Source organism: Rhipicephalus microplus, unplaced genomic scaffold (assembly GCF_043290135.1).
Source record: "Rhipicephalus microplus isolate Deutch F79 unplaced genomic scaffold, USDA_Rmic scaffold_108, whole genome shotgun sequence".
In the NCBI taxonomy this organism is placed as follows: domain Eukaryota; kingdom Metazoa; phylum Arthropoda; class Arachnida; order Ixodida; family Ixodidae; genus Rhipicephalus; species Rhipicephalus microplus.
The window spans coordinates 441,058-465,156 of record NW_027464680.1 but is presented as its reverse complement, the minus strand read 5'-3'; the positions used below and the strand labels follow the sequence as shown (position 1 = coordinate 465,156).

General features: G+C 43.8%; 1 protein-coding gene across 2 annotated transcripts; it reads right to left on the bottom strand.

Moving 5' to 3' along the window:
• Positions 1 to 6: 6 nt before the first annotated feature.
• LOC142790455 (uncharacterized) lies at positions 7 to 24,080 on the bottom strand. Of its 2 annotated transcripts, none has more exons than XM_075885291.1 (10): positions 23,820 to 24,080; positions 22,738 to 22,855; positions 21,498 to 21,686; positions 19,245 to 19,424; positions 17,690 to 17,919; positions 16,161 to 16,355; positions 12,126 to 12,370; positions 8,341 to 8,637; positions 6,133 to 6,474; positions 7 to 4,569 (listed from the first exon to the last, which is right to left on the bottom strand). In XM_075885291.1, exons 1-10 carry the CDS (start codon positions 23,888 to 23,890, stop codon positions 4,436 to 4,438), a joined length of 2,001 nt encoding a protein of 666 aa, XP_075741406.1. In that variant the 5' UTR covers positions 23,891 to 24,080; the 3' UTR covers positions 7 to 4,435. The 2 variants fall into 2 exon arrangements, with proteins under 2 accessions (XP_075741406.1, XP_075741407.1); XM_075885292.1 differs by lacking the exon at positions 23,820 to 24,080 and adding an exon at positions 23,299 to 23,448.
• Between the last annotated feature and the right edge of the window lie 19 nt (positions 24,081 to 24,099).

Genomic DNA, 24,099 nt, shown 5'->3' with positions numbered 1-24,099 from the left:
CAATCCTTTAGACACAAAGGCATGTTTAATCATGATAGCATATGGAACCAGAGCGCTCTTCTCTAAACATGGAAGCACACTAATACTGGTATGCCTGATAGATTCTTCAACTGCAACATACGTCTGACACATTTATTGAAGACAATTAAAAAAAGAAAAGATTCACACACATAGCACAGTTTTCTTCAATTTTCGCTTTAACAAATTGTTTCGCTAAAAACAGCAGCTTCGCATAATGTTTTTTTTTTACATTACGTGCTTGTAACTATATAATATTTCCATGCAACAGAATGTAATAATGGTGATACCCCAAAAAAAATTGCCAATAAACCACGATGCTGCACAGCAGACTAAATTCCTTTCCATCACAACCGTTCCAAGAAAAGCGTGACCTTAGTGTGGCAAGGTTAACCATATGTAGACAAATTAGCTTTCATTTATACACAAAAATACACAGCACCCTGTGCCAAGCCACAACCCAAGATTCACCTTACTAGTACTATTTAAATAGGAAATACCACAAGTTTAGTTCACTTGGCCCAAACAAGGCTTTTTTTTCTTTCTTTTCACGCTGGAACACCTTAACCCTAATTCCAGTAAAACTGACACTGTTCACTCTTTCTCCTACACAACATGGAATAGTATTCCAAGCATTGCTTTGGTTATTACACAGTATAACACGCAGACCACCGAGTTGTCTGATACCAAAGCGAAACAAAACAACATTTACAGTGAGCAGCTTTTACAGCCATAGAGACATCATAGAGCAAGCCAGAAAGAAGTTCCCGGAACCGCGCAAAAACTCCAAATTCCACACTACGCACAAAACCATTTAGCTTGAGCTACAAATACGCTTGATGAAGGACGCAGATGCGAAAAGAGATTTAAAATAAGAAGGAAGAATGCATAGTAGTCTTTGTAACATAAAAATAAGATAACAACGCACGAGACAAAAGGAACTGTTGGTGACAGTTTCAGCATCTGGTTTACACTATGCCTTGTATAACTTGAAGTGCGTACATATAAACAAGCATAATTTCCCAGCTTCTCGTGTTGTAGGCAGTGTGATGTATGCTTTACGAAAACTGCTCTAAAATCATGGAACATGTATTTGCACATTGCCAAATTCTTGCATTCCGTTAATTTCTTCAATCCTAATCAGCATGGTTTCCGTAAGGATCATTCCTGTGACACTCAGCTTTCCATGTTTCTTCATGACGTACATTCATGCCTAGACCGCAACATTCCAACTGATGCAATCTTTATTGATTTTGAAAAAGCATTTGATAAAGTCCCACACAATCGCCTACTGCTAAAATTGTCTCGCCTTAATCTGGACCCATTTGTGTTGAACTGGATAAGTGCATTTCTAAATGACCGCCAGCAATTTGTCCACGTCAATTTGCATACATCATCACTCACGCACGTGCTCTTCGGTGTTCCACAAGGAACCGTTCTGGGGCCACTTCTTTTTCTCGTATATAAATGATCTCCCCACATATCTTACATCGAACGTCCTTATTTTCGCAGACGACTGCGTCATTTATCGCTCCATAAGTAGCACCTGTGATATATCCGCGCTACAAGAAGACTTATTTCGCGTACAGGTTTGGTGCAATAACTGGCTGATGTCCTTAAATGTCTAAAAGACTGTGCACGTTTCTTTCCACCGCCGCCACAATTTTGTGCAGCCTAAGTATACTATTAACAATATTGCTATTGATTCTGCCGACTCGGTTAAATACTTAGGTGTCCGTATATCCCACAACTTAAACTGGTCTTGTCACATTAACCACATAACGAACTCAGCTAACCGTGCTCTTGGCTACCTGCGCCGTAATCTTGGCCTAACCCCTCCCTCAATAAAATTACTTGCATACGAAACTTTCGTGCGGCCCAAATTAGAATATGCAAACGCTATCTTCGATCCTTACCAAACTTATTTGATCAACACCCTGAAATCTGTCCAAAATCGCGCGGCTCGATTTGTTTTGTCTGATTACTCTTATTATTCAAGTGTTTCAGCGTTAAAAGCAGACCTTAACCTTCCTTCACTTCAATCTCGCCGCAAAATAGCTCGACTGTGTCTTTACCACAAATTCTTCCACTCGCAACAACTCAGAAATCAGTACATCCGACTAGTCCACCGTATTTCCCGTACTAGCCACGCCAACGCAGTCTATCCGGAACGTGCCCATACTAATACATTCCAACAACCATTTTTCATACGCACATCCAGAGACTGGAATGACCTACCTGCTGAAGTTGCTACCATCATGGACCAATCTCGTTTCAAACACGCCATTGTAGTGCCCCCATAATTAATGTACCCCTTCTGTTGCTGTCGCTACAATATTGTAACCCTCCTTTCTAGTATTGTGCCGCACCCCTTATATAGAAGTGCCGCCATAACTTCTGTACATAGTCTGTTGCCGTTACCATGTTGTTACCCTTCTTTCAAGTGCCGTGTCATGCCCACCCCTCATGTAATGTCCCTATGGGACCTTTGAGGAATCAATAAATAAATAAAAAATAAATAAAACTGCTGTGAGAAACAAACAACAGATGAGGCCTCGTGAATAAACAAAAAAGAAACAATGTTAACATTAATAACACTGCGGCACTTTAAGCTGCTAGGTCCCTTAAAACTGGACCCAATGTCAGAATGGCAGCGAAAATGTGAAATGCAGGTTACTGGCAAGTGCCAATCTACGAAGTGCTCATGCTCGCACTTCGGCGTAAAGCAGATGAGCATTAGTCATATATTTGGCTAATTTATGTGAAATTAAGTTCATTAGTACACTGAAAACAAGCATGATTTACCAGCCCCTCGTGTTGTAGGCAGTTGGATGTATACTTCACGAAAACTGCTGTGAGAAACAAACACAAGAGATAAGGTCTCGTTAATAAAAAAAAAAACAATGTTAACATTAATAACACTGCGGCACTTTAAGCTGCTAGGTCCTTTAAAACTGGACCCTATGTCAGAATGGCAGCGAAAATGCGAAATGCAGGTTACTGGCAAGTGCCAATCTACGAAGTGCTCATGCTTGCACTTCGGCGTAAAGCAGATGAGCATTAGTCATATATTTGGCTAATTTATGTGAAATTAAGTTCATTAGTACACTGAAAACAAGCATGATTTACCAGCCCCTCGTGTTGTAGGCAGTTGGATGTATACTTCACGAAAACTGCTGTGAGAAACAAACGCAAGAGATGAGGTCTCGTGAATAAAAAAAAAAAACAATGTTAACATTAATGTTAACACTTCAAGCTGCTAGGTCCCTTAAAACTGGACCCAATGTCAGAATGGCAGCGAAAATGCGAAATGCAGGTTACTGGCAAGTACCAATCTACGAAGTGCTCATGCCTTTGTTCTACTCGCACTTCTATGTAAAGTAGATGTGCACTAGTCATATATTTGGCTCATTGATGTGAAATTAAGTTCATTAATATGCTGAAAACAACCATTAGCCAAGTGCTTATAGCCGCTATTTTGCACACGAAATTTCATCAGTGCATGACACTGCAACAAAAGCCTAGGAAAGTCGACAACACAACACTATTTATATTACACTATATGAATGTACAGGCAACGTAGGAGCTTCTTACTAAATAAAAAATAACAGTCATAAGTACAATAACAGTAATAGCGCTCGAGTGGAGGTTCGTCTGAAGTATGTTACAATGTCTAATGTATAATAAAAAGGTGATGCAACAACAAATGTGGATGGAACTAAGTGCGGTCCACAAACAAAAAGAGAGACATTTGGGTTGTAGTGAAGTGTAAAACCATCTGAAGTAGTGGGTACGTAATTCATTAGACACTCCGTTCGTCTCCGAAAAGGCAGAGTTTTGCGGTGTCACAATGCATCAAAACACTTTTTGCCAGTTTCAGCAACAAAATTTGATAACCTCCAAAGCTGTTTCGGCTTACCCATGGGCACTACTGTAGACTAGCGTTAATCAAGAAGCTTTTCGATGCAACAATTGTCAAAGTGCTATGATTGAAGTATATCGTCCGGTTCAGTAAAAAAGGATGGCAGCCTCATGTTCAGCACAGTCGAGGAATAGCTGCCAGATATTAGGCCTGTCTACGGCAACAACGACTAATGCAAAAAGTGTGAGCACTTGCAATGCTCACGGTGGTATGTATGTACACTAGAAAGAGCAAGCTAAACTTTACCACTCGCTGCACGGTTGGTTTCACATGCATACAAAAAATACATCTTTCACGCATCCACTAAACGCCAATTCTAGGTTATTAGCGTGCGCTACACTTTCCCTACGTTGGCGCTTGTGTACTTCTCGTGATGTGCATGTTCCTTGCCTATAATATGTACGAAAATGCAACAAGGCAAAGTCATCAAGAAATGTCATGGTCAGGTGCACACGCCCAGAATGTGGGCGCTGTGCCAGCTCGTCACCCCTTAATTCACTGCCTTATGGAGGCTAGACGAGACGAGAAAACGAAGTAGGCACACAGTGAGATGTTGAGCACCACGCTTAGAACCAGACAGAAGTAGGTGAGCGTTGAAAAAGGCCGCTTGGCTAGGTGCACGTTGGAAGCTGTAGGGACAGAGAGAAAAGCACGGTTTTCATGTCACAGGGAGACACGTGGCTGTTAAATTAGAGCCAAGAAAGTTGGCTTGTAGTAACAACAATAATTGTCGGGATTTAATGTGTCACATCCACGATGTGATTATGAGCAGCAGCAAGATGAGGCGCATGGCAGTGGGGAACTTTGCATAAATTTTAAACACCAGGAGTTCTTCAACGCATGTCTAAATCTAAGCACGAGTATTCCTCGCGTCTTGCCCCCGTCAAAGCACAGCTGTCATGGCTGGGTATCGAATCCGCGCTCTCAAGCTTAGCGACGCGACACCCCACATGCTAAGTTACCATGGCGAGTAGAGTTTGGCTGTGCCGACGGCCTTTGGAATTATACAAAAGAACTGCATATCGATGGTGCTCTGTGAAGCAAAGCCCCGCAGTGGGCTGGCATTTACAGACAATACGGGTGAATTCCGATGACCAAGGAACTTGGAAGGGTACCAATACCAATTTTCGACAATGACTCTAATCTGCAATACGAATCTCCCGAATAAACAGATGGCAGCGAGTAAGTGTGAAGCTCAGGAAATACTGATGAGGTATTTTATTCTGATATTAAAAACAATTTTTCCGTTATGTGCCTACTGACATCGACACTTGCGTAACGTCAGGCTACAGAATCGATTCTGATGATTTGCGCACCAGTGTGGCTACTTGACATAAGGTACTAAAACTTGCAAAAAGACCTCACTCAAGCCGCCAATGGAACCACAAAGTCAAGCGGCTGTGAAAATGTTGCAATATTTTGAGTGACCAAATGATGAGAAGCTCATCTCGTGACGCTATGTACAAGAGGAACCAATAACTAGTTTTCAAAAACATGCTGCAATTAATGTTCCAGGGCTTGCTCAGTGTTACTGGTCCATTTTGTAGGCTCTGAAGGGCTTGCTCCCCCGTACGGTGCCCCAATCATCCATTTATTGTGGCTGTTATGCAAGTCTATGAATTATCAGAAGGTCCACATCAACAGCGATGACCTTCGACATCAATGATAACAGGCCAATGCGGTGGTGCCCAATACTGTGGTTTCACACATCCCGAAGCGTCATCGCCTACCTATCACCCCTCCAATTATACTTCGAACCTTGGGTGTTTCCCAGCACTCTGAAAAAGCCCCTGTGTTTCCCCAAGGCCAGAAGGCTCAACAACCCCTGCTCTAGCACAATTTCACTGACAAATGTTACTTTTGTCAAACTACTTCATAATTTTCCAGATACACTTGCACCTTGTTATAGTACAACAATGTCAGATCTGCCATGAAAGTACTTAGTTATATTCACAAATTTGTTTTAAACATATATTCTTAACATTCCATTTACAACAAAGCTATTTTTCACTGTTATAACCGATAAGTCAGTCATTACATACAGGGTCGTTATATCGAGGTTTGAATGTATTTGTTTAGCTGCGCTCAAGTTTTTACTGTAACGAAATAGAAGAGCTGCCACAATTTTGCTAAAGTTACCATAAACCACAGGATAAGAAATAAAAGCAAGGTGTTTCCTTGATGCCACATACCTGCTGGCGTGGCTTCACAGCTGGAGGAGACCTTGTCCGTCACCAAAGACGTTTCGCTGACAGAGGACTTTGCATAGGCTCTGCCTTGAGTGTTTAGGACCGGGCTGGATGCAGTCTCCCTGCTGACCCTTCCACGTTGCCGCAGCGTTGAAGCGTCATTGATTATGTGACTACCGGGCAATGAACGGTGCCTGCTGAACAATGTTTTCGCTTGCTGGGTTTCGGCAGGAGTTGGTGTTTTCATTTCAGGTAAGGGGGTGTCGTCGGGCGACGATGAGAAGAAGGAGTCTCTTTGCTTGAAAAAACACCACTCTGCCTTCTGCTTGCGGTCAGCTGCACTTGCTATGTTGTAGAAAGAGAGAAAAACAAATGGGAAGGAAATGAGCGAGTCTGTGAAGCCTCTCATGATTTGATGTGTTGTGTCGACCCCTGGTGATATGTAAACAAACCGGTGTATTTGTGTTACTGGTCAGTGTCACAGGATGGAGCTACGTCACCAATATCTTGTGCTTTTTTTGAATCCTTGTAGGCAACGAGGCGTGACTGCATACGTCATGTGACCAGCGTCACACCCCTCTGTATCGACCACTCACCCTTTGCTCCCTTTCCTTAAAACGCAATGCAATAAACACTTTGGACACACTCCCCAGTCTGACCCAGATGCTGCGCCTCGTCTCAATACTCGGTGTGCCCTTTCAACACTAGGCCTCTCTGCCGGCCAGCCGTGGGCCACGACACTCTCATGGGGATACAACAGCTCAGAAGCTCAGAAGCGCAGAGTCAACGTTTGGGTAAGGTGGACAATTGACATTTTCACGACTTTGTGCTGTCAGGAACCGACGATAGGAAAAAAGACAAGCAAGGTCACTGCGCATTTTTTCAATGATATTTTCGTCAGTTCCGTTCCCAGCAGCACAAATCGTCATGAAGTCGTATCACCTGGCCCCCACAGAAGCATTAGTTGACATTTTATCATCAGGAAACTGGAGTGCCACAGCACTGAAACATACGGAAGGAAGACGAGCCATACAGGTGCTTTAACTCACAACACCATTCATACTGTGTACGAAAATATATATGGCGAACGCGTTGCACATGCCATGCCAACTAAAGGTAAAACAAGAAACAAGGCTACATGGTCTAACAACAATATTCAATGTATTTATACTCTTTCGTGATTTTATGTGGATGGCTGTCTCATGCATACAGCGGCATCCTTAGATACAATGTCTCTCTCTCAATAAAGATTTTACAGTGGCCAGGGCACTGTAACAAAATGGCTGAGCATTCTAGCACTTGCACGCATCTTTTTAACCGTAACGTAACCACCGTGACAGGTAGAACAGAGAACTTCTGATAAACTGTAGTGACGGGCAAATGGCAAAATGTGAGGTTCGAAGCGAATTCGAAGTGCGTAGTTATTTGGCTGAATAACTTTGAATCGAAATAGCACAAACAGTAGATATTACAAATTATAAAAAAAAGATTGAGCATTTTTTAATGACCCGACTAACTAGCATAACATTTTGAAAAATTAGAACGAGGCATGTGTGAATGTCACCTTATTTAATTTGGAGGAGCAACTTCGAGTAGTGACAAGGTTTGAATAGCAGTAGCGTAGAAGATGTGAGTAGTATAACACATTAAATTTTAGAATTTATTACACCTAGGGTACACTAACAATTGCATTAATCAGAAAGAAAAAAAAAATGTAGTCTGGCCTTGATTTACCACTTTCTGAAGCCACTTTTACCGCAGTACATTAAGGAAACCGGTTTATGAATGAGAATCATAAAAAAAAAAAAAGGCTTCCGAAAGCTGCTTTTGCCGCAGTACATCATATTTATGCGGGAAACCATTTGTGAATGGAAAGGGGTTGAAAGTTTTTACAGGACAGAATGTGGGACAGAATTTCATGCCTTATTTAAAGCTGCGAGCACACAACTTACAACAACGAGCACAAGTATGATCACTAATGAGCAAAAACATTAATGGTAATCATGCAGAGCTGACTGCGATGTTGTTGTGGCACTAGGAAACAGTCATCACAATACTAACTGGTATGTCGCCGTGAGTCATATTTATGATAACTTTTGAGAATCACGTTTCTGATAATTCGAACAAGATTCTGAGGTCCCATAATTTTTTAAAATTATCTGGAGTCTACTGTAAATGGACATCTTTCAAGGTGTTCAGCGTGCGACTCACCGATGGACCCACTGGAGCTGTGTTTGGCAGACCCCGCCAGAGATGGAGGTGGGGTGAGCAATCCGAAACTCTGCCGTACTCCCCACAAGACATTGGTATTGGAGGAGGTGCGCGTTCCGCCCATGGCCCACATGCCACCGGTCATCCACGGTGAGCCCTGCTGAAAGTGTAACCTAGCGGGCCACAAAATCGACGATGGGCGTGTGTTGTCGCCGAAGCCATCGGCCAAATTGGTGCAGCTGGCCGAAGCAGCTTCTTGGGAGATTTCTTGCAGACTTGTAGGCTTGGACCACGTGCCTGTGTTAAATTCATAACAGTGGACAAAGAGAAAGAGAAAGATCACGATTATGCAGATAAGTGAGGAACTAATGGCTATAAAAAACAGACCTATGAAAGCAACGCCTTTCAATGACCGAGTCTGGCCCTTAGCTAATGTGAAGAAAATGCAATAAACTCTCGTTAAATGAAACCTGAAGGGTTTAGGAAGGTATGTTCCATTTAAAGGAGCTCCATTCGATGAGAGATGAACCGAGGCACAGTACTGAGATAGAAAACCAATCATATCGCAGGCAATTTCATTTAAGGAGCTATTCCATTTAAAAAAGATTTTCACTTACTGAGAGTTCATTGCATGTAATGAGGGAAAAAATTTTACCTTTTTTTTTAGGCTTATATAGGTGGTCAGTAACACAAAGCCTACTTTTTCAACAGCCCCGAAATCCCGAGCAAGCCACCCCCCTTGCCTTTCTCGTGAGATATTAAATATGTGCCGATGACTGCGCAAGAGCACCCGTCCCCTTCCGCCATTTTCAATGTTTCACTCACTCTCTGTATTCTCCCTCAACGAGGGCAAATAACAACAGTGGATGCGTGCGCACCCAATAAAGCATTCCACTGGAAGCATGGGTGTGAGCTGTTTACTTTCTGTGGCTCTTCTGCTGCCATATAGAATTGAGATCTGCGTCCGAGCCAAGCCCTCTCCAAATCCTGTCGGATTATCTTTCACTGTAGGTGTGTGTGTATGGGGGGTGGATGCTTGCTTGAGATTTCGCATTAAAAAACCCATGGGTTTAAAGAAAAACTTGAGATGCTTCGCCATCACAGATGCTACTACACAGCGAAAATTCACAAGGCAAAAGCCCCATGAGGAAAGCCCTGCCAAGAGAGTCTCAAGCCGGCCTTTTGGAAGATTCTCCACATATTGCAAGTGCTTATCAATTGTAGATCTTAACAAAAACAGCAGCTATGATATTATATACATCATTTAATCAGCAAACGAGTGTAGTAAAGCTCTTTGCCAAATTGGGGCATGCTATCACAGCATTTCATCATCCGCTGTCTTGGGTTTTTTCGTAACTTTACATCCATATAAAAACACTTTTGCTGGTCCCACGAAGCATGAATTGACGAGTGTTTACCGAACCGTATCCTCAGCGCCAACTTCATTGTAGAGCAGAGTTTTAAACATCCGGAGGACTAGTGCCCATGTCTGAGAACAGACCCTTATGAAGCATAAATTTCATATCACAATCTGCTGTATTGAACAAGAGTTCTAAAATTACGCTAAGAGCCGAATTAACCAGTGAGCTGTAAGAAATGAGACGTTAGTCATAATGCAGAGAAGTGCATCACTGTTTAAAGGGCACCAAGCAACATCCAGTATTTTTTCAAACATTTCAAGCTACGCACTGCTAATTTGCCACATTATAAAAAATAATAACAATCCTCTGCTCCCCTCCGGGTCTGTCAGTATCCTGAAAGTTGGTAGTGGTGCTGCCAGTAGAAGCCATTCATGCCACCAACAGAAAGAACCTGCTCGTCTGCCTGCTCGCTCCCTGCTTACCGTATTTACTCGATTCTACCGCGCCCTCGATTGTAACGCGCACCTGATTTCCACCGCGAAAAAAAAAAAGTAAGACATCGATTGCAACGTGCACCCATTTTTCTCGCTGGCCCGCACGATCACACCACTCGAAAAAACGACTCCTTTCGGGAGCGCTTCCATTTAAATATGAGGTACGTGCGATGCTTGTGCCCATTTGACGTGTAACAGAGCATTGCCGTCACTGTAGTTTTACCGTGGACCGATGTCAGCACACGAACTTGCTTCGCCCCCTTCTCGACGGTTGTGGTGCCAGGCATGTCGAAGTAAAGAGGCGTCTGATCGGCATTCCCGATTTGCCCATGCAGGTAGCCGTTGTTGCGCCGCAAGTTTAGGACGAACCTCTGAAAACTGTGAAGCTTTTCATCGTACTCCTCCACAAAACTTTTCGCATATGCATATTCCCCTTCGGAGGGAAAAGCCTTTCCTCTTCATAAAGTTAGTTAGCCAGCACCTGCTCGCTTCAAACTGGCTCCGCATTAGACCTTTTTCTAAGACTAATTGCATAGCCCGCACTTGGAGCAGTTCTGTCGTCACGGGCCGCTGTGCCGCTCGCTGCTCAAGCACATACTCGCCGAGCAGCTCTTTAATTTGCAGAAACCGACCCTGCTGTGGTCCACTGAAGCCTTTGCGTGTAGCTTTGCTGTCGACAATCTTCTGCTTTTGTTTCCGCCGGTCCCGCACGCACTTTTCGGGAACTCCGAACGACCGCGATGCGGCCCGATTTCCGTTTGTTACTGCACACGCGATGACTTTTCTTTTAAAAGCGGCATCAGGGTGCACTCGAGTTTTTGGAGTCGGCCCTTCCACGCCGTCGATGCTAATGCACTACTAGATGACGAACTCCTCAGCACATGTACGAAGTGCCGCACATGGGAAACACATAGGCTGAAATGGCCGACGCGCCATGCCGACGCACGTAGGGGGCGGCCATTTTGGATTTGCCGATGGCAATAGATTGACCGTAATTTTTTTGTTCGTACTCGATTCTAATGCCCATGCGATTTATGAACTCGCTTAACCGGAAAAAAGGTGCGCGTTAGATTCGAGTAATTACGGTATTCTCCTTGCATGGTGAGGAGGGACATTCGACCACGAGCAGAGATGAGGCAATAGAATGAGCGAAACGAGCAAGGACCTCATGTCTATCATCAAGCGCATGTCACTCCACTGTTCTAGCACCATTTTGTAAAATTCTCATGGTCATGTGTTCATGGTAGACTCGTGCGCAACTATATTAACACCACTAAATTTTTTCAGCCTTTGGGTCATCTAGGAGGCAACATTTTTTCAAGTAGCCACGGGATGAATTCACTAAAGAAGCTTATTACCTCAAGAATTTTTAGACTCTGTCCAGTACGAGCAATGTCACAAAAATTTGTCACACGCTGCAACCACATTCTCTGTTCTTTCGTCCCGACGACGAAAGCGCCGGAATCTAAGCAGGGAGGGATGACTCGGGAGAAGAAAATATGTCACGACCACTTAGTGCCTTTAAGCACCTTATCTCTCTCTCTCTCTCTTTTTTTCTTCTTGAAATATGCGGCTTTTCAGTGTGATTGCGCTTTTGGACAAGACAGGACCTCTAGCGGTGGCCTGAGCAATGACAGAGCACGCCATGCTCAAATCAATCAGTGGCCGATACGATGGCTGTGACGAGTGATTTTTGATCTTGTATGGTCTTTTGCCGAGAGGAAAGAACAGTGTTTAGCTAACTCTGAGAATTTATTGCGAATGACAGGCCGCGTGCTGTGCTGTAATATTTGGCTCGCGTTTTCTTGGGAGCCTCGACTACCGATCAGCAGCGTTTTCTGACCATGCTCAAAAAGTGTCACAAAGCCCCCTTTAAAGCTCTTTCAGATATAGAGGTGCAAACGCACGCGACACAAAAAAGCTTGCTCACTAGTGGTCCATGATCTCTCACTCTCTGGTGAGATGTGTACGTCGGTGATCCGGTCCGAGAGGTCACTGGCGGCCGTATTTGTCTGTCGGCTGCAAGTGCTGTGGTTATCGCTTAAGCTGAAGTGGCCCCGGCTATCACACTGTGATGCCTCCCAGTTGGGCAGGTACATTGACGAGCTCAGACTTTCTGCACTGGAGGAGCAGGGACTAGATGTCAGGCTGCTTCCTCTGGCATTAACCAGTTTTCTGCGTTAAAGAGACGGTGAAAGAGATAAATATAGAGACACTGTAAAGTGCTGTAGTTGCACAGTATGTAAGAGTGTTGCTAGATGCTACTGAGCAACACAAGCAAATACTCATCACAAAACAAGCGCCAAAGAAGCGGAAACAATAAATTTTCCCATTCTTCAAAATATTTTCATCATGATTTTAAGAAATCCCTCAAATATGAAGGACAACTTTGAAATAACCAAATTTTTTTGTAAAGCGAAAATATCAATATTGCACAACTATGAATGAAGGCACATATAGCTTTTATTATTGTTGCCAGGGCAGTCTTCAGATGAAGGCACGTTTGCCAGCGCACAATTAACGTTACTTGTTGATTCCCACAACATATGTTTGACTTCAACACTCAACCATAAGTGTGTACACGGGGGAGAGGCATGTACGCAAAATCTGCCCCATACATTAAATCAGTGGGGGGCGGGGGCGTGGATCGTTGCGATGAATCTATACCTATACGTTTTGTTTGGGACCTGTAGAGGTACTTTAAAAGCTAGGCGCAGCACCACTTGTGGTGCGGCGGGCACGCAACTTTGGGAATTGTATAGCAGACAGCATGATACTCATTGCTTTGACACCTATGGTGGCAAAAGCACCCGCGGCCAGCGCATCGGTTCTTCGAGTGAGATTTTAAGACATCGGAGACATTCTTCTGCATTGCCACTATGAATAAATGGGAAAACCTGCACAAAAGCAACCACGCGTTCTACGATAGTGAGCACCTTGCTGCCCATCATGGGTACTGACAGCAAATGCGCGCTCAAGGTGTGTGCAATGTAACATGCTTGCCTCGTAAGTGTCGCGAAAAGCAGTCATTTTTTTTTTCACCCTTAGATTATCATTGGTGTGTGCCCACTACTCGCGTACTTGCGAAATACTCGGAGCATTTAGAAATATCGATGGTTCCATGGCCATTCATCATGGAAATCAAGATGAGTGACCAGTGGCGCGCTTGTTTGTTGCGACCTTGTGCCAAGGCGATTTTCAGCCACCGAGTCTCGCGAATAGTAATCGTTTTTGCTTGAAATTGTCATGACACCATCCTCGCTCATCATGATCATAGTTTTTACCTCACCACTCACATGGCTATGCTAAGAGCTTGAGGCGTGGGCGAGAAAGAGAACGCAGGGCCAGAGGACACTACAGCCCCATTTCGTCTTTAACTTCACCATGTAAAGTGACGATCACTTCGGCCACAGTGACGTCTCTCTCATTCACTACTACCTCTTGCACTGTTCATGTTGCTTTCCCAAATGCACATCCGTCGCTACAGCGGTGGCAAAGCTTCGTTTTTCACCCTGTATTTCTGCTACTCTTTGCCCTGCATCATTTGTTTCTAACACGCAGATTGTTTACCAATCAAATAAAAAGACTTCTGGATGAACCACTCCGAAGGATGGAATTCAATTTATTGTTTCCGGGGGTTCTTTCCTTTGGAGCCAGAGCACTAGGCTTTTGCCAATGGAGCGTTTGCGATGACGAATGCGATTTACTATGCGAGACGAAAGGAATCAAATGCTAAGGTGATCTAAATCAAGCTTATTCTTCAATTAAATTGGTGTTTTTTTGTGAATTGAGCTAACTAAAGTGAAACCTCTTTATTTGAACTTGGTTATTTCGGGATCCCACATAATTAGAAATGTTTCTATGGTCCCGTATTTTGCAATGCAAGTCTGAGTGGATCACTTGAAATGACGGTCAGCATCGGTGGCGTTAATTTGAAAACGTGTGCTAATTTCCAATCTCGATTTCGACGCAAATCTGCAGAAAAGACGGCCTTTAAGAGCCACACGGCAATGCAACGTAGCGATACTAATGAGTGGCAGCTGAAGCAATCCAGCCCCGCGACTTCCAGCACCAAAAAGAAAAGAAAAACGGAACAAAAGAAGCCGGTCTCATGGTCAAGCGAAACCTGCGCCTGCAAAAAAAACAAGACTTGCTTCACTGCAACATAGTGATGACACGAGGGCAGCATATCAAATGTTTCTCTTTACGTCAGTGTGTCATGATTTACCCATTCTTCCTGAAATTATAAAGAAATTTAATAAGGTCCGTTTGCAGGGGCGGCGCCAGGGGGGGGGCAAGGGTGGGCTGGAGCCCCCCATAAAATTCTCGCCTGCCCCCCCTATGCCCACCCAAGTGCCCAGAAGCATATATTGAAAACCTAGTAGGAGCAGAGCTAGCTTGCCCCCCCCCCGGAGGAACTCGCTTTTCGTGGTAGCCCCCCCAGTAAAAACATCCTGGCGCCGCCCCTGTCCGTTTGGCGCAATTTGCGATGTATGCGAACCTTCGATTGCCTGTGGCTCCAGCAATTTGCACACCTGCACTGCAGGCGGAATTCTTGCCTGCAATGTCTACTTTGAAAACCAAGGTCGAGAGCTTCAGTGATCATATTTTCCAGCCAATACATATCGCAAATTTTGTCACACTGACCTTTATTAAATTCTCTTATTAGGTCTCTTTTTCCTTTTTGCTTAGTGATAACAGCTGTATTAAACATGCAATTTAATTGGACCAGCTGATAAAAATCCATGGCAGTACATGGTACCTCCCCCCCCCCCCCCCCCTTTTTCAACAACGCAAGTGGTCATGAATTCTCTCCAACCAGTAATGTTTGGTTGGGGAATGAGCTGCCAGTGCATGTCGCAGCGATTAGACAGCTATAGTTCAGGGTTAGCGTGATAGCAGGGTTTAAGGAAATCTGAAAAATAATGCGAGTACGGTAAGCGCCACAAGTTGTTTAGCGTGCTGCGCATGCGCATTTCGATCCAACTATTCTTTTAAGCCTGCTATTCCGCTTGGCTCACTTAACAATAATTGTCTGTTGTTGATTGTCGAAAATGACGAGCCCTTTTACATGCCCTGCCCCTCGGTCAGAGGGGAGCTGCAGCAAGGAAACGTCCAGCAAACATTTCCCGTAAGCCGCGTGTTGTTTTAGAAATTTCAGGGACAATATTTCCAATTTGTTCCAATACACATCATAGATTTTACAGTTGTCGGACCAAAACTCCCAACCAGTCAGAGCATTTTGATGCAGTAATTACAATAAGGGCAGAAGTGAATGAACTCCGAGGTTCCCAGGCCAAAATAAGAGCACAAAGGGGAGCAGTCATTACATTCATGTGGCAGTAGAGTGGCTGCTTCTGAGTATCAACAGCCCTCAGATGACAGAGGCACAGAGAGTAGGAAAATGCAGGCTATGAATATTTTCCAAGGAGTTTTGCTTTAAAAGTACAGCAGACAATACAATCTGTACAGATTACAATACAACAACAATCTGTACAACAATCTGTACAACACAATCTGGACAGTCTGTACTTTAAAAGTACATTGAGTGACTACTGTTGTAATTGCTCTACCTGCAGACTCTCTCAGTCATTCTATGTCCACGCTCGTACCCTTTCGGTGCAATGTGATAATGTGGTGGGCTGGTAGTCACAGCGTTATGTCCCTGAGCCAGAGGTCGTAAATTTGACTCCCACCAGGTGACCATGTTGAGAAAGATGCAAGATATGAAAATGCTCATGCATTCAAATCTAGATGCACGAAAAAAAAAAAACCTCCGGAGTAAAATGGAACTCTCCATGGTGCCATTTTTCATACTACGAAATTTCTTTGGTGTGACAAATTCCGCCAATCAATGAATAAACTGAATTTATAAGAGGCACAGTCAATCTGGGATCGTACTTTGGGCACTAAATGAGAGGGAAAAAAATGTGTGAGAACACCAGTGTAAAGAGAGAAATCCTACCTGACGGCTCCACCGTGCAGGTAGCTTTTGAGCAGGTTGAATGTGTGGAAGACACCCAGGATGACCGTTGAAGTGGAGAAAGCAAGCTGGCACCATGCCACGATACCGTAACCTAGCCAGCTTGCCATTGCAGTGTAGCTGCAGGACAGCGTTAGAAGCCAGAAGAAGCAGAGAAGAAGGGCTGTAATGCCCAGACTGGAAAAAAAAAGGGAAGGGGTGAAGGGGTAAAGTCATTCATTCGCTTCCGTACAGCCATAATTCTGGGCTGTGCTCACATGAGCTTAAAAGTATCAGTTAGCTCAAGACAAATATAACATGAAAATATTAACATTGAAATGCATTTACAAATGGCACCAAATTCTGTCTACTTCCAGCCACAAAGGAACATCAAATAAAAAAACTACACACTGCTGTTTTGCACATGTTGGAATTATACCCTGGGTCTTTCAATCACAAAATCCAACGTTTTACAAACACGTGCCTTGTTCGCCAAGATTTACAATACAGCATATAAATAAAAATGCACTGACGGTTACAATACTAGCTAGTGCGAATTCTGAGCGCAGCTTCATGTTGGGGCAAGACCAAGTGTGTTTTAAAAAAGTTTTGACGTTCCACAAGGTGATTGACTACACCATAAATCTTAATTTTGGGGAAGTAGAACAGCACCCACTATGCCATTATTCATTTTTCTGTGTATAAGCGAGGTACCCGCTACACCTTCATAAGATATTATGAGCACATTGTTGATGCTGCATGTGGCTGACGACGATGAAGAACTATGACTAAGCACTTTGCAGTGAATGAGAAGCATTAAACCACATACGCGTCGCACAATAAGCATTGTGTGACGACTGGTTATTATTGTATTCGTCTGCCAGACTATATTACAAAGGTTAACGCGATTCCTCGCCCGATACAACCCCTGTGTAGGGTCTTTTTGCAAATGAGTTTCAAGCATCAGTGTGACACTGTGGTAGCATACTAGACTGCCACGCAGAAGGCTTAAGTTCAAGTCACAGTCAGCCTGGGGTATTTTTTTCTCATTTCATGTTTTGACGTCTATCGGCTACACCACTAACGACGAGGGCACTGCAGTCTGAGCTTGGAAAAGGTGATGACCATGTCTTCTGTACAAACTCTTAGGAACTACAGCAATGAAACGCATCCAAGCGCATATTGCGCCTCGTGACGCTTCTGTGGAGGTGTGGGCTGTGCTAACATTCGAGACAAAAAAAAAAAAAAAAGAGAGAAGAAAAGGTATTCAAGGGAAACACTGGCAAGCTGGTGCAATCGCTGATTCATTTTGTATCATTTTGAGACCTTTCCAATGGAGCAGAGGACCTCCTCCTTTCTTGGCTGTTGCACAGGAGCACAAAAGCAGATGTCGCAGCCTCAGCTGTGCACTTTTGGGGGGTCAAGCATGTTAACAACAGCCTAGAAGGGACTATGGTGGCACCCAGGAAGTCTCCAGTGAAAATGTCTATAGAAGCAGCTTTTAAACCCGTCAAACTTGCTAAAGAACTCACCGCCGACGTCCTGCGAAGAGCACCGAGCCTCCAGCCAATACAAAACCAGCAGGCTGCAGTAGCTGCGAAGACGGCACATTCCCCACCACGCTAGCTAGGCCCAACTTCATGTGGTACTGTGTCAGCGCGGCACTGCCCTCCAGCAAAGCCAACAGCAACATTGTCGAGGCAGAAACGCTCATGGCTGACGCTGCGATGGACAATGCGAGCCTCAGACGTTGCTTCCACGGCTGTAAAAAAAAAAGAACAGGCAGGTTGGTCAGGGTTGATTTCCGTGACGTCAGGAACTTTTAGATAGTTCCTTCCATGTACAGCAGACTCTTATTAAACGGAACCTGAAGGGACCAGTAAAATGTGTTCCATTTAACAGGTGTTCCATTTACTGAGAGATAAACAGGGGCATGCAATGCAACAACGAAACCAATCTGGTCAGAAGCATTTGTTCCATTTAATAAGCAGTTCCGTTAAACAGATTTCCGTTTACTGAGAGTCTACTGCAATGTCTTTGCAATCTGGAACCTAATTTTCCTAATGAGATTCTTGTGGCTTTGCGCTATTTAGTGTTGTGGTTGAGCTCGTGCTTTCCGTAAGGTTTTCGTCTCATGGTACTTGCGCATCCTGCAGGTTGGCTTCACTGTAGTGGCATGGTATCTAGCATAGTCACCATAAGTGAGGGTTGGTGCTCTGCTCTCGCGACGGTGCCATCCCGTTGGAGATGTTATACGGAGTCATGAGAAGTGGAGCTCATCTTTTAGGGGCTTGGCACTCATCGTCGACGATCCGCTCTCATGGGGAGGTCCACGGGAACGATGACGAGGCTAGTTTACGCAGACTCCCGCAGCGAGTTGAATGTCTGCGATGCAGTGTTTATAGTACACTGTGTGTTATGATGCTTTGCCAGCTTGTGTTATACTTATATTGGCATTCTACGGTGTTATTTGACGTGTTACTTGTATGATTACTTGTATGATGTGCTATTTGTATGATTTGACCGGCGGGCTCACTGCTATGCAAAAGGCACCAATACGAATTTGCGAAGCAAATTTTTACTGAATAATTTTAAATAGGCATATTTGTAATGACCCAACTAACCTGCACAATATTTTTAAAAATTAGTACAAAGCACGTGCAAAAGATAATCGTGGTTCAGGTAACACGTGCATTTGAGTAAAAAATCTGGCTTCGCCGCAATGTGGATTTCCCCCTAATCTGATGGTTTCACGGCATGGCACCTGCAAACCACAGTGAAACTCTCTCGACGAGGCATTATAAGCACTGATACATATCATTCACTTGAAATACTTCGATATTTTGAATAATCAAAATTTGTGTCCAAGCAAATTCGAATAATGTCAAATTTGTTTGAATATTCTAAGCGCTCGAATATTCGCACATGCTTAGAGTCAATAAATGTCTATGGGTTTGCTACACTGCGATGTGCACGGTGTCTATTTGTTTCCCAAGCGTGACACGTACCCCACCGTGTATATTTTTACTTTAGTTTGCCATATATTACTGCGTGCATTTTCCCTAGCCGAGGAAGCCTCTCACGTACCAGGCAGTAGCGTGCCAGAATTCTCCAATGGCCTGGCAGGATGTGCCCAACCAGGTGTGGCCGCAGCAGCGAGTCCTGAAGGGTTAGCGTTCTTTTGACCTGCGCCTCGCATGACTGGCACAGTACGTAGACGTCTTCCAGGTGCTGTCGGTACTGCTCCATCTCGGTTTCAAAATGGTTCTGCACCACATCAAAGGACATTACAGCACAGCAATATTACCATAATAATGCCACACTTTAGTGACAAGCAGTTATCTTGCCTTTGCACGACATGCCCTGCCCATTAGTTCTTGGTTTTAACTAAGATGTCTTTAACACCTGTTTTTTCCCTGATCCACACTGATCGATTGATATGTGGGGTTTAACGTCTCAAGACCACCATATGATTATGAGAGATGCCAAAGTGTAAGGCTCCGAAATTTGGACCACCTGGGGTTCTTTAACGTGCACTCAAATCTGAGCACACGGGCCTACAGCATTTTCGCCTCCATCCCCTGACCCACAACTGCTCTCTTAGAGTCCCTCAAGGATACTCTTAAAGGGGTACTGACACAAACTTTGGCCTCGCATTTCTCTGCTGCAATGCGTTGCTCTAGGGCTGTTAGTCATGACACGACACATTGTTTGCTGCAGCACACGATAGATAATGAATTACAGGCCCCTCATTATTGATCAGTTTCCGTTTCGGTTTGAGAGAGTTCCAAAAACTGGGTGCAACTGTCGCCACCTAGCGTGTGCAACTCTTGACCATGTCAGCACACAGAACTATGACGCACTTCCGCATGATCCGCATCAAGAATTACTTTCGAATAGAAAACGGCACTGGAATGTCACCAAACACAAAACTTTCTAAGGGTGCGCCACGGCCACGCACTCATAACCAGCAGCCAAGAAATATAGGCTTTGGGAACTAACGCAGAAAAAGAAAAATGGCGGCTATGACGTCATGATAACTTGTTTTGTTGACCGCAGCGTGGTGACGTGAGGGAGGTCACCTCCGATGGTGTCTATAGCACTATGAAGTCGGTTGCTCACGCAAACTTCAAAATTAATTTAAAATACCTCTCAAGCAACAATCGGTGTTCATATCTTGCAGATGATATACGAATGTTAATGAGAAATGATCCCGCATGCTATCGGCCCCGAAATTTTGTGTCAGTACGCCTTTAACACTTTTTTTGTTTCATGACTTACTGCTTCATCCTCAATTCAAGTTGAGCCCTTTGCGTACCCCTCGAAATTTTCCCTTTTAACATCAGATGTATAAAATTTAACTCGAAGATTCCCTCTAGTTCAGTGAAAACAGTAAATGCACGCGTACTCAATCAAGCATTCCATTAGAAGCCCAGGTGTGCATTCTTCTTTAGCCTTTTTGCCACCATCTCGAATTTCATAGGGCAATCAAGCGAGCCCCCAACCCCCTCCAAATTTTTCACTCTAGGAGGAGGCACGTTTACTCGAGATTTTATGACAGACATATTCCTACTTTGCTTCCAGTGTGTGACTACCTATAATAAACCACTGTTACCTACAAAGACTGTTTGATATTAATTTTCAACATATTAGCTTTCAAACCTACCATTCCACTTTGCCTATTCAATTCAGTAATCATGCTTTGTAATTCATCCCAAGTTGTACAGCAAGGCAATGTCACTAGCGAAGAATAGGTTAATAAGATATTCTCTATTGACTCTTATCTCTTCACTTTCTAGCACTCTGAAAATATCTTGTAAACAAGCGTTTAATAGCAGTGGAGACATTGTATCTCATTTCTGCAAGCTTTAAATTAGAGCCAACAACTGCCGAGAAATTCGTTTCCGATCAGGCTACCTTGCGATCAGCAGCGTATATGTGACATTATGTCAGTGCCGATTCATTTACATATCTAGCCAAATTACGCCACAGCCATTGTAAGTAAGGAAAGCTTCCAGATGGCCATTATATGCCACATGACCTGAACGTATCAACAGAATCTGAAAATACTGGCAAAACGTAATTTGATGAGAGCGGATTAAGAGACAAACCTGTCCAACTCGGACCTTCAATAGCAACAAGCTTTAGTTAACCGAGCCTGGACGGCGAAAAAAGCTAATGGACTTCTAGACTAGAAGGTCCAATAAACAGAATGACAATTATTTTTTTTTACTAATATGTTTACAATATGTTTGATTCTATCTCTCTCATTAGAGTCTAGAACTGCCCTAATGCAATCAACAATGACAAACAGGACACGACAATGGAGGACATCCGTACCTCCTCGGTTGGAGTGAAGTTTGCCAGCAAGCGAACCTTGATGAGCTGATGGTAATTGCACACAGAACAGAGCTGGTTGTCAGGTTTCAGTTTCAAGGACGAAGGCGGGGAATCGGATTGGCAGCTAGACGTTGTGAAATTGAGGGCTTCATCGAATTGTGCAGGTATAGGCTTGTTGTAGTCACCATCCTGAAAAATCATAAATAAATATGAGAGATTCAAATAAAAAAAAATCTTATAAATGCTGGCTTAGGGCTTTAAAAGTGTGATTAACAAGAAAATTACAAAACTAGTATGCACACATAGAAAGCGGTGAAGACAGATTAAGTGAGAATGCAAACCAGCCTCTGATAGGTTGCTTCCTTTTATAGTAATGTGCGCACTGTGGCAGTTTAGCGCTACTCAAGGTGAGAAGTTATAACCCAGTCACGCAGGGCAGCCTTAGTTGCAACAAAGGCCAAATGGAATTGAATTCCGTAAACACAATTGACAAGCTTCAACAGATCAGCAATCACATTCACCAGAACCATATCTTATAAAAACAAAATATAAATGACATTCATAAAACTTCCCAATATAAAGTCTGTTGTAGGATTGCCTCTTATTAGGCTGATCACCATCAGATTTCTGGTCTTGTGATATCACAAATAGGACCCATTGTGGTAGTCTCATAGTTGTAGGCCGATCTGAAGGTTGAAAGAACAAATCCCAGGCCCAGCTGCTGGATTTAAATGAAGGTGATATTTTAGAGGCCCGCACATTGGCATAGAGGAGCGTGTTAAAGGAAGCCAAATTTTCAGAGCCCTTCTATGCAGTATCACGCATAATAACATTGCAGTTTATAACATAAAACAAAAACAATTACTATATTAGTATAAAAAAGCACTTTTATGGATCAACTCGCCTGGTGAAGTTAAATGCAAAATGTAATGGATTCCACTCCATTTTTCCATGATCACACCAGTTCTTATGTGCCAGCCAGAAAACATCATTGGCTACACAAAATGATTGTCTTCATGTATATTACAATACCCAAAAGAAGGATTAATGATAACTGTTCAATAAAAAAGATGAAGATTAAGTCTGTTACTTTTACACAAGCCCTATGCATCGATATTTCAATTTCAATCTTAAGTAAGTTTTCAACACAGACATTTAGTTGAATATGTGCACTAATGCACCTCAAGGCTGAAGTGCACACTCAAGCAAGCGGCATTCCAACAGCACAACTTCATCATACCGCCTTGAATCCATTGTATTGCTCGCAGCTCGGACAGTCCCAGCAATTGATGTTTCCGTAAGGAACAACAGTCTGCAGCCCACAAAACCAGCAGCTGACCTTGACAGAAAATAGAGGCCTGCAAGAGAAATTGCAGAACACAAAATGAAGCTCCATAAATGGCAGAGTGACACCATAATAACATTCAGTTCGCACAAAGAAAAAAAGGAAAAGAAAGAAGATGTAAATAAAGCCAGTTCCGCGCCTGTGTCATCTGATTAAAGCTTGACTAAAATGATTGAGCAGGCAAAAAAGCAAGCACCACCACCTGGCAAAGACAGATTGACTTCTTTCATCTGCTTTCTTTCTTTCATTATCTCTCTACCTCTATCAACATATCTGATTTCCACATTGCCGTCTCTTCACATTAAGGTTCCTTTCCTAATTCTTAATTGTCATGATGTAGTGTACGTACATACATGATTATGCTATGGTTTACCCTCCCACCCTTTCCCACTTCACCCAACATCAGCCTATCTCATACTAGCTCCCATTCGATGCTAGGAGCTGCTCGGTACACACCTGCTTTTTGTGGTGCATACCAGCCGAGTTTTGTGCGGACAAAACATCTCTGTTAAAGCAAATCAGGAACGAAGCCACAAGCGCCACGGCTTTCCAAATGCGGCTTTCGGATGCTCGGACCTCGAGGAGCACCGCGAATAATCTGCGACTTGCCTAGTAAATAACGCAGGCGAAGCTTAAACTGTCGAGGCAGGTATAAAAAAGAAACAACCGGGCTAAGAGCGGCAACTCCCACCATCGCTCACGACTAGCGAACGCCCCATAACTGAAGCTCTCGACTCTGGACGAGCTGTCCACCCACTGCGAATAGCTCGTAAATGAGATAAACGAAGGCACGTAAAGACACGTACTAACACGCACACGCTCGCGGTTAAATTCCCGAAAGGAAATGCGCGCGCGCAAGCACAGCACGTGGCGAAGGGACCAACGCGAAGCTTGGCTTGGCGGCAGGCACCGGCGTTCCGAGCTGACGCTAACAATTATTCGGTTCTATGCTCAGTTCAGGCAGTTGAGAGTCTCACCTTATCTTTTTGTAGGAATATAGAAGAACGGGAACACAGAGTACTGCCCCCGCAAGCACCGGCAAGATCATAGCGGTGCTTGAGCTCTACGAGAAACTCCGCGAGAAACAATTACAAACGAACGAAAAAGACCGCCGCAGATGGCCGCAGCGGGGCTCAATGAAAAGATTAAATAAAAAAAAAGAGGGGCAAGCGCCATGCACGAACGTGGAGCGATGATGATTTGTTGTATCATTACTCCACGTAATGTTATATCATTACTCCACGCTAGCAACGCTAG

What these genes read in the sequence shown, in the direction of transcription:
- LOC142790455 (XM_075885291.1), bottom strand. Translation starts at nt 23,890, where the DNA reads ATGATCTTGCCGGTGCTTGCGGGGGCAGTACTCTGTGTTCCCGTTCTT. An exon ending in ACTTCACTCCAACCGAGGAG is followed by an intron (nt 19,425 to 21,497) that starts GTACGGATGTCC and finishes GATGTGGTGCAG; the next exon opens with AACCATTTTGAAACCGAGAT. An exon ending in TTCTGGCACGCTACTGCCTG is followed by an intron (nt 17,920 to 19,244) that starts GTACGTGAGAGG and finishes TTTTTTTTACAG; the next exon opens with CCGTGGAAGCAACGTCTGAG.